General features: G+C 42.7%; 2 protein-coding genes across 3 annotated transcripts in view; one reads left to right on the forward strand and one right to left on the reverse strand.

The window, feature by feature from the left end:
- LOC101988605 (oocyte-secreted protein 1-like) overlaps nucleotides 1-15,565 on the reverse strand; it is a 52,976-nt gene that overhangs the window by 30,215 nt on the left and 7,196 nt on the right. Inside the window, exon 1 of one of the 2 annotated variants that reach the window (XM_013354645.1) lies at nucleotides 2,204-2,298. The exons of the other annotated variant lie outside the window; for it this stretch is intronic. The gene's annotated coding sequence lies outside the window, so the exon portion shown is untranslated. Of the gene's footprint in view, nucleotides 1-2,203; nucleotides 2,299-15,565 lie in introns of those variants that run through there. 2 annotated transcript variants of the gene reach the window in all.
- LOC101988885 (gastric intrinsic factor) overlaps nucleotides 9,341-15,565 on the forward strand; it is a 13,258-nt gene continuing 7,033 nt past the window's right edge. The window contains exons 1-5 of the mRNA XM_005369670.2: nucleotides 9,341-9,451; nucleotides 10,115-10,291; nucleotides 11,390-11,503; nucleotides 11,888-12,025; nucleotides 13,245-13,426. Of these exons, the coding sequence (XP_005369727.1) occupies nucleotides 9,373-9,451; nucleotides 10,115-10,291; nucleotides 11,390-11,503; nucleotides 11,888-12,025; nucleotides 13,245-13,426 (690 nt within the window). The 5' untranslated portion in view covers nucleotides 9,341-9,372. The remainder of the gene's footprint in view (nucleotides 9,452-10,114; nucleotides 10,292-11,389; nucleotides 11,504-11,887; nucleotides 12,026-13,244; nucleotides 13,427-15,565) is intronic.

Raw genomic sequence — 15,565 nt, forward strand, 5'->3', positions numbered from 1 at the left:
ATCCCAGCACTCCTGAGGCAGAGGCTTCAGGTCTTTGTGAGTTCAAGGCCGGCCTAGTTTACAGAATGAGTTCTGGGACAGCCAGGGCTGTTATGCAGAGAAATACTGTTTTAAGGAAAAAAAAAAAAAGAGGGCGGGAGGAGACAGGACTGGAGATACGGCTCAGCAGTTAAAAGCTCTTAAAGAGGACACAGGTTCAGTTCCCAGCATCCACATGGCAGTTCACAACTGACTATAATTCCAGAGATCTGACACCCTCACACAGGCATACATACATGCAAAACACCAATGCACATGAACTAGAAATAAACAAATTAGTTTTAAATGTTTTTTTAAAAGATGTTTTACCAAGTCTTATTGCACCTTGTTATGCTGTGTTCGGTTGGTATCACTGGGAAAGCTGCTCTTTTCTAAGGTAAAACAGAGGAGCAGTGGATCTGGGGGTGGGGAAGACTGGGAAGTGTGGAGGGAGGGAAGGCTGACGTCAAAATATATTGTATGAGGGAAGAATAAATTTTAAAAATGAGAAGAAAAATTATTAGAAAACTAGATTGTAGCTATTGTGACCCTTTTCTGTACAGAGCAAGATCATGGCTTTAAAAAGCATGTAGTTCATCTTCCTCACTTGAGATTCAGAAGCATGTGTGACGTTTAGAAGCTGTGGTTGCTTCAACATGCTGCCTAAGGGTCCTGTTTGCTTTACCTTTTTAAGTAATGGAACTTATTTGGTATTTAATGGAGTGACTCTTTGTGCTTTTATTATCCCTTATTAGAAAGATCTTCCTTGTTTTTAACTTCATGGGGCATTCTAATAAAATGTGTTTCTGTTACTGGCTTTTCTGTTGTTTATGAATAGACTGTCGGTATAGTGTGAATGTCTGTGCTCCTGCTTCCAAAATTCCCTTGTCGGAACCCAACAGCCAATGACTAGGCTTCTGAGCTGGAAAACTGTCATCAGGTAAAGTGCATGCCACAAAAATGTGAAGACCTGAGTTTCGAACCCCAGAACTCATGTAAAAAATGAGTCTGTAACTGAGTATTCCTGGCAGCAAGGTAAGAAATGGAGATATGAGGATTCCCAGAAGCTGACAGGGCAGTTAGCCTGGCATACAGCGGCACAAGAGAGACTCCCATCTCAAACAAGGTGGAAGATGAGGAACAACATTCAATGTTGTCTTCTAACCTCCATAGATGGACCATGGCACATGTGTGTCTACAATCACACAGAAACACGCACACGGGGTGGGGGGAGAAAGGGGAGGGAAAACGGAGATGTGCTTTCTGCTCTGGAGCTCTTGCTCTCAGATGCTGTTGCCTTCTGCTTTGTCAAATGGCCAGCTTACCCAGCTGTGCAAACACTGCTTTTGAGGGCCACTCTCTCTGAACTCTAAGACCTGGTTTTTGACCACTCTGCTGACACCCAGTGCTTTCCTCCACAACACTTATAGGAACTGCAATTAAATATTTGCAGAATTATTTCTTAATTGTGTTTAACATTTGTCTCCCTGCCAGACTCAAGGCAGATGTGTCTTTCAGGTTCACTATTGTGTTCCTATTACACAACACAGAAAGTCTGTGATCTAAAAGTTTGCCAAATATTTGCTGAAAGAAACTCTAGACCATTATGCCAAATGGCAGTAACAAAATCCGATAATCTTGTCAGAGAAATGTTAAGATGGGGTCTTAGGTAAAACCCTAGGGGAAAGTATTTGGAGTGGGGGAGGGCTTGAGAAAGCATACTTTTGGCACAATATATAAGCCAGTGATGTCACAGGTGAGAGTTAAAGAGTCTGGGAAGTAAACTTATTTAGTGGTCATATTTAAAGTCTTGATTTTTATCCAAAGTGAACTGAGCAGGAATGGGAATGTGTAAAAATTTTAAACTGTGCAGTTGAACAAAAAATTCAAAATGTATATTTTCAAAGATTACAAGTTAAAAGATGTAGTTGCAACCTGTGTTCCCTGATAACTTATTTTCTTTCAGTGCGGTCCTGTTTATGCTTCTGGAGGGCCAGAGTAAGAATGACTCAGAGAGGGACAAAGGCAAATGCTCAGACACAAATTTCAAAGCAAACTGTGGTAATGTTAACCTGAGATGAATTAGTAAGGGCAGAAGGCAAGAGAAAGCTCCAGAAGGTAGACCCCGGTGACTATTAGGTAGCTGACTCGGGGAGGAAAAGACGATGTTAACCAACATACTCACCAGACTCCAGGCAAAGACAAGAACTGGCAGCTCTTAGTGAGATAAAAATGGCTGTTCCTTTCTTACTGTGTCCTCTGCACCAGGTGCTGTTCCGAGCGCCCTGTGTATAGGAACTCATAAGACCCCAGAGTTAAGGGCTGTGATAAGAAGTTGAGACTCAGAGAAGTTAAGGGACTTATCTGTGATCACATAAATGCTAAATTGGCACAGATGGAAGAGTGGATTTAAAAGTTAAGGAACTTGTCTGTGATCACATAAATATTAAATTGGCACAGATGGAAGAGTGGATTTAAACGTTAAGGGACTTGTCTGTGATCACATAAATATTAAATTGGCACAGATGGAGGAGTGGACTTAAAAGGCTGGTTTTCAATAAATTCAGTGAATTTAATATAGAAACTAAGAAATACCAAGATAAGATAAATATACACTCTAGACTCTGGGCTTCTTAAAAGTGACACTTTTTCAATAAGTCCTCAGTTAAGTGTGGGACTTCACGAGCCCTTCCTTCCCTTATACACACTGGAATTTGGACTGATTTGGTCATGTACAGGCCTTGGGTATGCGGTCATGACTGCTACAAGTTCGTTCTGGAAACGGCCCCATCATTCTGACCAACAACATTTCAGCGTCAGATATTCACTCCCTCTAGTTCTTATCATCCATCCACGCATCTTCCATAATTTGAAAGAGTAGAGAAGGAACACAGGAGGACTTGGAGAAGGGAGAGAGGTGTGGAAAGGATGTAAATATGTGGCTCACATACAAAATTCTCCAAAACTAAACAAATGTAAATTTAAATGAAAACATGGACAAAATATTAAAGGAAAAAGAAGTTTATGACTATATAGTGAAGGATATGCCCTGAAAGTGAATAAATGATCATACTGGCAACAAAAACATCTATCCAAGGACTGAAAATCTGACCACTAAACCTCAAAACCTGAGTCTGAACCCAGCACACACATGCACATGGTAGAGAGAACAAACTCTTGCAAGCTGTTTTCTGACTTCTACATGTACACCATGCATATGCACCTACACACACTGATATATAGATGAGATAGATAGATAGATAGATAGATAGATAGATAGATAGATAGATAGATAGATAGATAGATAGATAGATCCATATTTCTTATGCTATATAAAACAGCTTTGGGGTCCTAAAAACAATTTCCATTCAAAAGACCACAAAGGAGGGGATGAATATGATCGTTATCCATATCAGTACAGTGACATACATAAACAAAAATACCATAATGAAACCTCCTATTTTATACACTGAATAAAAGTAAGAATAAGAAAAGAAAAGGAGGCCACAACAGAAAGCAAAAGCTATGGACTCTCTCTTACACATTAACACTGTATGAGCTAGCTGGAGTCAACCATGCAGAGATACAGAACATAGCTAAGAAAGCTTACTGTAGAGAAGACAGCATAGAGCAGTAGATATTTGACTTGGTCAGCCTTGGGCTAGTCATATTAGTACTGAATTGCTGGGGCCTAGTTAATATGAGGGACAGCTGGATCCAAACTTACCTCCTTGTGATATTCTATGCATGAAACCCTGAAAACTGTTATAAGGCAGATCAGAAATTTTACTTATTGCTAAAGTTACCATAAAGAGAAAAATCCTACATTTGTATCATTTATCTATTTTTCTCCTTTTTCATTTTTCTAAATACTGCATGAGTCTCAAAAGATCCTTGAGACCATGGAAAAGACCATTAGCTGCCTTTCGTGATACAGTTCACTCACAGAAAGCTCCCCTGGAGGAGAATGAGGAGAGCAAGGAAATACTGGTACAAGGTGAAGAAAGAAATGATGGGCAAAGTGAGTCTTAAAGAAAGAGGAAAAATAAATAAAACGAGAAGCAGCAACCCTGCAAAACCTGAATGCTTTCCTTTAAATTATTCCTTTTGAGGAATAATTTAAGCTTGGGACAGCCTGCTTCGTACACATGTAATATATAAAAGGCCCCCAAACTGCTTTTCTGCGTGACTCCCTCCCTTGCATCCTGGCTCACCTGCATATCTTCTGAGACCATTTTCCTTTTTATTAACCACAGTCCTGTGTTCCAGTGACACTAGAGAAAAAGCAATAGTGTATATAGAGTTTTCATTTGCTTCCTTCTGCCCTTTTTCCAGACTCCTCACACAGGTCAGAGGTAGGGCAGCCACTGTACCAGAGTCTGTCACTTACAGGATGACCAACTGCCCCTGAGTTTTCTTGCACTGAGGGGTTTCCTGGAAGAGCTGACAGAGGGACAGATGTGGAATAACTGGGATGGTTGCTCAAGGCAATTTGTGATGGGAAAGGATTTCTAGGTATAGCAACCTCAAATGGCTGAAGATTCACTCCTGATATTTATACTTCCTGGGTTTCTTACTGTAAAAATCATATTATGAGTATAAAATCTCATAACTCATAGGCTTCTAAATGTATAAAAATTTCTTGCCTTATAGTTTTAGAACCTAGGAAGAGTTCCAAGATATGGCATGTTACAAAAGCAGGGGTTCAAGACTGTTTGCTAATTCTAGACTTAAAACAGTGGTTTCTATTTTTGCTGCAGATTTGGGTCACCTGAAGGAACTTTCCGAAAACACTAATATCCAAGCCTCACACAGACCACTTAATAGAAACTGAAAGGGGAAGTACAGGTTTAAGTATTATTAATATACACCAAGATTGAGAATTATTTTTCTTTCTTTGTTCTAACAGATTTCATGTGACACTTACATATATGTATATGATGTATTTTGAACATTCAGCTCACATTGCTTCATGTGTCACCCCACTGCTCACTCTTGTCCCCTTCCTCTTTGCACCTAGTTCTCTTTTCATGTCTTTTCTGTTTGTCTGTTTATTACGCAATGGGTTTCATTAGGGTTGCACACAGGAGCTTGGGTACAGAGCTATTTACAGAACATGGGCCCTTTTCCAAGATTTTTAAGAGTAGGTGTAATATAATCAGTCTGGCTTTGTTCTTAATATGTCAAAAATGCTCATGGACTACTTAACTGGCATGAAGAACCATCAATAAACTTTGAGGAGAAATGCCTATCCCCCTGGGAAACGACAGAGTGACATGTTCACCCCGAGCTGTTCCAGCTCTTATCTTTCCCAGGCTGATCCCATCCTAACTTTGGAAACCTCATGGTTTTGCCCCTCCAGCTGAGCTACCCTTTGCTGGGTGGGGAGGTGTTGTTCAGGAGGCCATTATGTTCTCCCTGTTGATCAAATGATGCCACCCTAATTCAAGTACCTGCTCCATGGCCTAACGTCTAATCCTGTCTGCTCTTCTACAGTTGTGCTGAGAGTTCTCTCTATAGCAGGCCTCCTGGACAAGGAAGGGAGCCTTTACTATACTAAAATGCAGACACTTTCATCATTGTTGGGCCATCTCACTGCAGTCCTTCCTTGGGCCTTTTCTAATATGGCTACTTCTAAATGTTAGCAAAAATGCTCTTTGCGTTCATGGCTTAGATATGAGCACTAAAGCTGCATTTCACCACAACATCAAAAACATGTGGGATATAGGTATCCTTTGTGAGCCAAAGTAAGCCTCAAAGTAAAGTGTTATCCTTCCCAGGGGAAACTCAGTTCTCACTCCATTGTCAGAAGCTGGAATCAGTTGAATAGTTACTCTTAGGGTGGTAGACATTGTTTTGGTTCCAACTCCAGTGATAAAGGTAGACTATCTTCAAAGGGGTGTTTTCCAATTGTTTGATAAACAAAAGTCTGAGCACCATGCCCACTATATAGAAGATAGCAATCCTGTATCTGGATTTTTATTATTTGAACTGTGTGAACTCACCAGAAAACAATATCTGTGTGGAAGGCAGATGGATATATTCTATAAGAAATGTAGCATAAATTCCTTGTTCAAATAACAGATTTTGCAATGAGGCATAAAGGAGAAACTTCTTCTGTGCTCATTCCCGAGTAAGCTACTAAAAGACATAGGGCATATGAACACAGTGTCTAACCTCAAAGCCAGCTAAGACTCCTAGCAATAATGGATATGTAGCCTGAACTGGCCATCGCCTGTGACCAGATTGGTGCTTAGCCCTGTTGTCACAGGTTTCTGTCCTGCCTGGTTTCTGTCCTCCCACCAGGTCCCACAGCCATTTAGCCCCAAAGAAATCACAGAGAGGTCTATATTAATGATAAACTGATTGGCCCATTAGCTCAGGCTTCTTATTAACTCTTATAACTTATATTAACCCATTATTCTTATCTATGTTAGCCACATGGCTCAGTACCTTTTTCAGCAGGGCAATCACATCTTCCTTCTTCTGTGGTTGGGACAGGACTGGGGAGGAATGGGCTTCCTTCTTCCCAGAATTCTCCTGTTCTCATTGACCCACCTCTACTTCCTGTCTGGTTGTCCTGCCTATACTTCCTGCCTGGCTACTGGCCAATCAGCATTTATTTAAAACATAATTGACAGAATACAGAATTGTCTCACACCATAGCCCAATTGCTTTCAGAGGGCTCCATCCAGCAACTGATGGAAACAGATGCAGACCTACAGGAGTTTAGGGAATCCTATGGAAGAGGAGGAGAAACTATTATAGATGACAGAGGGGCCAAGGACACCACAAGGAAACCCACAGAATCAAATAACCTGGGCTCACTGGGGTATACAGAGACTGAACTGACAACTAGGGAGCCTGCATGGGACTAACCTAGGCAGAGTGCCTATATGTTACTGTTGTGTAGCTTGAAATTCATTTTGCACACTAACTAAAAAACAAAATTTTAAAGGATTAATGGTTAAAGGTAACAAAGACACAAAGACTTTGATATGGCATGCCCCTCTGTATGCTGTGAATATGTTTTACTACTATTGGCTAACAAAGAATCTGATTTGGTCAATATCCAGGCAGAATAGAATTAGGTGGGAAATCCCACCTAGATAAAGCAAAGATAAAGGGAAAAGAGGGCAGAGTCTGGGATACAGTAGCAGATGCTAGAAAAGCAAGACAAGAGGTAAAAAGACACAAGCCTCATGGTAAAATATAGAATAATAGAAATGGGTTAATTTAAATTGTAAAAACTAGTTAACAAAAACCTGAGCTAATAAGTCAAACAGTTTGTAATTAATATTAAGTCTCAGAGTAGTTATTTGGGAACTGGCAGATGGGAGAGAAACCTCCAGCTACAAGACTTGACATTACTGTTCACTGTAAGTGGTGTGATTGAAAAATATATTACTTCCTGGAACACTGGTAAGAGTGTACACACTGTAATCAATTACATAGAAGAGATATTGTTTCTAAGCATGTAGACAACGGTGTGACTAAATCAAGCTCACTTGTGTACCCACCACCTCCCTTTTTATTTTGTAATGAGACTGAAATTTATTCTATGAGCAATCTTGAACAGTACATCACCGCCAGTTCTGTGGTTGTCATGTGGTACAGGAGAGCTCACAAACAGAAACATTGTTCCCTTCAGCCAACATCTCTCTGTTATCTTTCCACCATCATCATATTAGCCCTAAAATTATCTGCAACCATAATGTCTAACTTGAAAAAGAAATTAAAGAAGACCATTAAAATGAGAAACTAATGTGGGAAAACCAAAACATATGGTCAGTTGTGTTAATAAGAGAAAATAAGGAAACTCAGCCCCAAACATAAACACAAACATGTACAAAATATGAGCCAGCAATCAATGACCCCAGAAAGCAAAAAACACATTTGCTATCATGTGGAGCCTTCCCTCTCTGTAGATAGGAGAAAGAAGTGAGGAGCCATGAGGAAATTAATTTGGAAAAATCTCCTTGGCAAGAAGAGACATAAAGTACAAGTTAGCTGGAGTTTTCAAGGAGAGTAGCACAAGAGATCTCCATGGTTGTGACAGAATCAGCAAGAGAGGTGGTTCAAAGTGTGACTGCGAAGGAGGCCAGCGCCTTGCAGAGCCTCAGGAGTGATGGAAAGACTGACTTCATTAACACTGAAGCTTCTGTGTTGATGATCTCCTCCTAAGTGCAGTGACTTAAAACTTAGGAAAGACTCAGTCCCTTGGAGTCTCCAGATGCTAGTTCCAGCGCTGTGAGGAGGGGAGCTCACCTTACTATACAGTGTGACTCTATCAGTGAAAAAAACTGCATGCTTCATGCTGTTCACTGAGGGTACAGTTTCTAATACCTTAATGTGGTGGTTTGAAAGAAAATAGCACCCAAAGGGAACAGCACTCTTAGGAAGGGTGGCTTTGTTGGAGTAAGTGTGGCCTTGTTGAAGGAAGTGTGTCACTGTAGGGGTGGGCTTTTGAGGGCTCATATATGCTAGAGTCATGCCCACTTCTTGTTGCCTGCTCAAGATGTAGATCTCTCAGCTCCTCTCCAGTACCATGGTGACACACAGATTAATAGAGATGGGTTAGTTTAGGATATGAGTTAGCCAGAAATATGCTTAAGCTATTGGCCAAACAGTATTGCAAATAATATGGTTTCTGTGTGATTATTTCGGGGCTGAGCAGCCAGGAACAAACAAACTAGCAGCCTTTTTACTACATAGCAGAATCTGCTTTTATCCCAGAGTAGAAGAAACAAAATCAAGCAAAACAATTTCCACGAAATTGAAGTCCACTCTTTATCTAAAAATCAAACAATTTCAGGGAATCTTTACTGGAACTCAGGTTCAGGTTGATTCAAATGCATATAGTCAGCATATCTACCCGAATGCAGATTTCCACCAAAGAGCCTAAAATGGGAAGCTTGCACAGTGAAATGAGCCAGTGCCTACCAAACACCTAAACCTTAATGAAATCATTGCAGATAAGCAACAGGAGGCTACTGGCCTAGGAGAAGTCCTGTGTATATTCACAATTAGTCAGATTTCCTACCTGTGATTACTCAAGAATTTGTTAAGAGATATTCATTATCTTTGCTGCATTATCCAACACTCTGGTTCTCCTATCATTCTGCTGCTTGTAAGGCACCTTTACACACCGTGGAGGGCCTATTCAATAAGCAAACTCAGATAGGCAAATGGGAATGAGTTACACCAAGGTAGGAGGGGTCAGCATAGGTATTTAAGAGTGACTGGGTCTAGAGAAGACTGTTTTACAAAAGTAAGAGACGACAGAGGCACACTTCATTAGCAACTACTGGTGTCTGTGAAAAGGGAGACGTGGATAGCACAAGAAAGTGTGGCATGGCTTGGCTTACCCTCTACCTTCTAAACGTTCTCTGGGCTGTGGCAGGAACCAGCACCCGAGCCCAAAGCTCTTGCTGTGAGTATGGTGATTGTTCTGATGGCAAAGACGCAGAGATCTCAGGCACAGTTTTACTGATGGGAAAGAGGTAGAACAGCAACCGCTACAGGAGTTCTGAAGAGGTGGGCATAAGTCAGGGATAGCGGCATGTTCATCTTTCATGACTTCCTAGCCTAATTCTCTGAGAGTCAAGTCCATGTACTTTTTATGGAGAGAGAATGAATCATGATGCAGGAATTCTGGCTACTGGAACAAGACAGATACTTAGTGGTAACTATGACCACACAGGAGGTTTGAATATTTGCTGAGCAGAGCATGCCTCAAGTCATCAATATTCTTCATGGAAGAGCAGAGGGAAATGAATGCAAAAGAAATGGATGACTTCTAGGCAATGATGAAAAATCATGTGAAATATTTCTGAGCTGTATTGCTTAAAGTTAGCACATTAAAAAAAATCACTTCAAAGATAGAGATTGCTGGAGACGAAAGGAGCCTCTAAAGAGAAATGTTGACACGTTCTGCATTTCTCTTCTGTCACTCGATCCTCAAAACTCTCAAGTCTTCTGCTAAAAGACCTAAAAGACACAGGAATTACACTTCTGGGAAAGGGGAAGAGGACTCGGGGGAATGAGGAATGAGGAACAAGGGCGGGGGTGGGGCAAGTGACTTTCCTTTCCTCAGCTGTCCCCCCAGAACAGCAGCCCTGGGTCGATGGCCTCCAGAAGCTCATGGAACGCTCGGTGATGAGGTCAGATTTCCCAAACCCCAGCATCCTGATTGCCATGAATCTGGCCGGCACCTACAGTCCGGAGGCCCAGAAGAGCCTGACTAACGAGCTCATGAGCACTGACAGTGCAGGTCAGACATTGGAGCCCCCCCTCAAAGCCTACCACACACAGGCCCCCCCAGACCCCGGGTCTATGTCATCACCTGCTCCAATTCATTCACCTTTCCCTACACAACTGCAGACGTCTGTAACTAAACGTATATGACATCAGAATTGTCATGGAGGAGGACAGGAACGCACAGGGAGCTCCAGACTCAGTGCAGAAAGCAGGAGCTTCTGGTTTCAAATCTGCTGCTTATGAACAAGTCACTGGATACCACTTTCCTTGCCCTCTAAGGACAAAAACAATAGTGACAGTGACAGCAACAACAAAGTCTAGGGTCTATTCACTTCGCGTGAACTGCTTTGAGGTTCACTTTCTGTCTGTATGTTTCCACAGACTTTCGTGGGGTTTCTCCTTTCTTTTCTAAACAGACAGCAAGAATTCTTTTCTTGGTATATGTTAATTATGCGAAATAGTTTCATTATACAGTCTGTGAGTCGTACAGAAAACACTAGATTCAGTGTTTCCTCAAAGATTTATTTCCATATTTCTTTTTTTGTTTGTTTTTTGGAAAAGAGAGATTTCAAAATGACGTGAGTGCACTACTTAAAACCCAAATCCTGGCCTTGAGGCTCTGGCTATGAGGCTGGGAGATGCTGTGTATAGTGGCATACACCTATAACTCCAGCACTCAGCAGGGGATCTCTGTGAGCTCTGGCCAGCCATGGGTACAGAGTGCCTCAAAAATTAAAAGGGGGAGGTGGTGAGCAGCAGCTGAAAGATGGGTTAGTGAGGTGGCTCCGTGGGTAAAGGCACTTGTTACACAGGCTCGATGATCTGAGCTTGAGCCCCAGAATCCACAAGATGTTAGAATAACTGACTCTACAAAGATGCCTTTTGACCTCCACATGTGTGCTGTGGCTTGCACACACACACACACACACACACACACACACACACACACACACACACATGCACGCGCACATGCTTGCGCAAACACAGTAGTAATAATAATAACAATAAATAAATAGTTTGTTTAAAAAGCAAGTGCAACACTCAGTCTAGTCCCTGGGGGGCGCTCTGCCTGGGAATGCCCTCCATCGTCATTCTCTTCTCTTTTCCATAGACCTGACAAACGGGCAGCTCGCCCTCACCATTATGGCTCTCAGCTCCTCATGCCGGGACCCTGGAAGCAGAGTGCCCACCCTGCTAAAGAGAATGGAGAACTGGACACCCTCAAGTAAGACCTGGTGGGGAGGGAGAGGAGAGTGGGGGCAGGGTCCTTCCTGTGAGTTTTTAACCCAGAAAGGAAAATTATGGAAGTGGGAAGAGTGAAAAGTCAGGGAAGAGACACAAGGCCACCTCTGCTCTGACAGTCCCACCAGTGAGAGACTCACTTCTCAGCCAAAACGAACTAGAGAAGCCAACTCCCCACGCATGTACCGGGCAGCCACCATCCTCCCAGAGCCAGCACTGTCCCCCCTCTTCAGATGCCAGATGACATTCTTCCTCTGAGAAACACTGATGTCATCCTTCGCCAATATTGTCTCTTTTTATGGTGACAGGTTTCTAGAGATAGCGTGGTAAGTATTGATCTAATGACGGTTCTCTGTTGTCTTCTGAGGCCAGGGTGATGGTGCCTCGGGCTTCTATGGGCCCAGTCTGGCGATCCTAGCGCTGTGCCAGAAGAACTCAGAGGCAACCTTGCCCATAGCAGTGCGCTTCGCTAAGAACCTGATGAGGGAGTCCTCCATCGGTGTGGGTAAGTTGAGGCTATCAGACACTGACCAAGGTGAGAGCATCAGTGTCACAGTAGACGAGAGGTGGTGATGGAGGGGGAAGTGAAGAGGAAGAACCTCCATGGAGGTGGAGCTGAGCCCTGCAGGCGTGGGTGCATGGAAAACATTGAACAAATGTTGATTGGACATATGAGTTAAGGGCAATAAACCGCTCACAACAGTCACAAGTTGTCTTCAAACATAATGGAGATAAATGTCTTGCCTCACCCCTACCCTGCACTCCTTAATTTGTACCAATTCTTCCAGACATTGAACTTCAAGATGTTTCTCCTTTTTCCATCCACATATCCTTCCTACAAATAGCTATTTTCTGGAACCAACCGAGAGAACTTCTTGTTCCTCTCTTTTACCCACGCTGGGCTGCTAATGAATGAATCCTTTTCCTCTGTTAGCCTTGCTGTGTGTAATGATCTAACCCTGTTGAGCCCCTGCATGGACTCACTGTCATGGTCCTCTGCCCCTCTCAAAGCAACATCTTCTCTGGCTTTCGCCCACTTCTGTGGGCCTCAACAGCAAGGTTTGTATCCATCATAGCACCCTCACTGGAGCTATGAGATTTTCCAGTGAGCTGGGGAAGGCGGTGAGCTGAAAGCTGCCTTCTCGATAGCATTCCACTTGCTCTAGTCCTGTCAGAACTTGCCCATTTGGCCCACACACGTGTATCACGTGCAAATAACGGGAAGTCTCTGCGCTGAGTGCTATGATGGATGCATGGAGCCCAGGAACCACACATATGACACAGAATGCTGACAGAGTAAAACAGGCATGAACCACAGACCATAAACCACAGACCGCTGTGCTGGGAAGACCAAAATGCCTTCACTGAGGTGTGACCGCTGGGCCTTCCAGAACTTCTGACATCTCAGAAGCTCAGCACCGAGATGAGAGAAGCGGAACTGAATACACTGTCGTTTACACTATTTAAAGCTTTAAAGTCGGAGCTGCTCAGCTGTGTTCTTTTAAAGTCTGGCCCTGCTGCTTACTGGCTGTGTGGCCTTGGGCAGTTACTTTACTGCTCTGAGCTCCCATTTCCTCATCTCTTAAATGAAGATACTTATAGGTCCTGTTCATGGGTGGTCCCAAGAACTAAAGGAGGTCCTGTAACTAGATCACAGTGAGCAACTGGTGAACACTGGCTATGCTGGTGATTGTAGTGGGGTCTGTCTCCCCTCTGCCTTCCAGATACTGGAGCGGTAGCAACCCTGGCCCTGACCTGCATGTACAACAGGATTCCTGTAGGCTCTGAGGAAGATTACAGAGAGCTGTTCGGTGAGACACTGAAGGCTCTCGTGGATGATATCAGCTTGAGGGTCAAAGCAGATGGCATCATCGGAGACACCTACAGCACTGGCCTTGCTATGCAGGTAAATGCATCCTATATGCTCCCAATCTAGGCCAGAATAACAAGCCTGAACTGTAGGACTAAGGGACTTCATGTCTACTAACATGCCTGCAAAAGTCCAACTAATGTGATTTGGGGTCAATTCCTTAACTACCTTGCCTCAGTTTCTCTACTAACAAAATGCAGGTATATGCTAGCTCATGGATAAAATGTGAAGATAAACCTAAAAGAATTCATTCTTCTTTCTTGGAAAAAATGAAACAAATCAAGAATTTTGCGGATTTATTACCAATAATAATCAGCTTACTAATAACAATCATACACTATCGAAAGTCTGGTGCACACATACTGATATGAGAGTAGCTCTTCCAAAAGATATTCATATTTTCTGCTTCAAACTTAGCAGGAAAGTGTCCTTTCTCTCCTACTTAACCTTACCCACAAAACAATGGCTTGTATTTAAAATGATTAACATGAGTAATCTAAAGATGACTCTTTCTGTCTCTCTCTCTCTCAAACACACACACACACACACACACACACACACAAATGAATAATAAAAGTCACCCAGTAAACAGTGGAGCCGAGTCTGAGAAGCTGAGTCCTGAGTCTGAATCCATCTTATGCCTCCCTCTCATACCTCCAGGCTTAGATTAGGAAAGATGCTACTTGACAGCCCCTAATTCACCACCATCTTCCACCCCCGGTGACTAGAGCAGGCATCCTCTATGGAAAGCACGATGGTGGAGAGAGCTTAACAACTAGAATCAGAAATTATAGAGTCACAAGCGGTCAAATCCTCTAGTCCATAATGAGCTATTAATGGTTAAATATCTTGGGAAATTAAGAGAAAATTGCACCATGAACTCCCAACCTCAGAAACCCCAGGAAGGGAGAGGGCTGGAGTTACAATGTCAGCCCTAAGCTTTGTGTAGCTCTCGGCTACTATTACAAGGAAATCAGCTCCCAGAGCAGAAGAGATACTGGTGTGGGTTCTCTCCACACAATAAAACTAGGAAGAGTCCAAACAGTGTATGTAACAGTCAGTGTCAAGCTAAGAGTGAAGACAAATCACCAGTCCAAAACACCAGAGGTGGGGGTGAGAGAGCAAAGCCAGCTTCTCCATCTCAGTCACTGGAATTCTGTCATGAAACAAAACCATTTTCCCACAGCTGAACCATACAAAAGTATACCCAGAACTCACATCTAGAAATTCCTGCAGAAAGCAGGCAACCTGAAGAATGAATTTAAGCTGGGTTTGGCAGGGTTGGGTCACATGCTTAATCTTGTCTAAGGGGTTTTGATTGTTTGAGTGCCAGATTAAACAGGTTAGCAGATTTAGTGCACAACTGTTTACCTTGCTGATTCCACTTAGGAATTCCAGTTTGGATTTTATCGCTTTCTAGGTACACTCTGGTAGATTACACCTGAGAATAAAAGCTTTTCCTATCAAAGGGTAAGACCTCAGCCATATCCAGATACCACTTACCATGTAGATTTCTTGTTACTTAAGGCACACAACTTCTCCCTACCTGCCTGCTAAGGAGTATCTGCCTGGCGCTTCTTAGACCAAACCGCCTTGTAAAGCGGCCTCAATGGGTAGTTACGGTCTGCATTTGCCAAAGCTATCAGGGTGACCACACCTGTCACAAATGTTTTCCCTAGGCTTTCCCTAGCTGAAACAACCATCTCAGACTTCCCTCTGCCGCCAAGTTTCTCATTCCAGTTTCATGCAAATTTGTCATTAGCCAACAAAGCCCAATACCATACTTGGTACCTCTAGTTGGCATAACTGTAAAGGAAGGGAGGATGCAATGACAGTTTCCACATCATGTCTTGCAAAATTCTTTTCCACACTTGGCCACTGAACCCTCAAATGATAGGCCTTCTAAGGACAAGCCGGACTTATACTTTCTAATTTACCCCAAAGATAGAAAACTAAACAAGTATAAGTGGATTGCTTGGTGTGCTAATCCAGACTCATTTTGCAAGTACCTGGAGCTCAATTTTAAAGATGGAAATTTAACAATTCACATACCTGGGTGTGTCCAAGGCTAGATGAAGTGGTTCCAAGAATAACCAGAATAAAAAGGTCAAATGGTGACATCGGGGACCACTATTAGTTGTCAAATGGTGACATCGGGGACCACTATTAGTTGTC

This window comes from Microtus ochrogaster, unplaced genomic scaffold (assembly GCF_000317375.1).
Source record: "Microtus ochrogaster isolate Prairie Vole_2 unplaced genomic scaffold, MicOch1.0 UNK56, whole genome shotgun sequence".
Lineage (NCBI taxonomy): Eukaryota > Metazoa > Chordata > Mammalia > Rodentia > Cricetidae > Microtus > Microtus ochrogaster.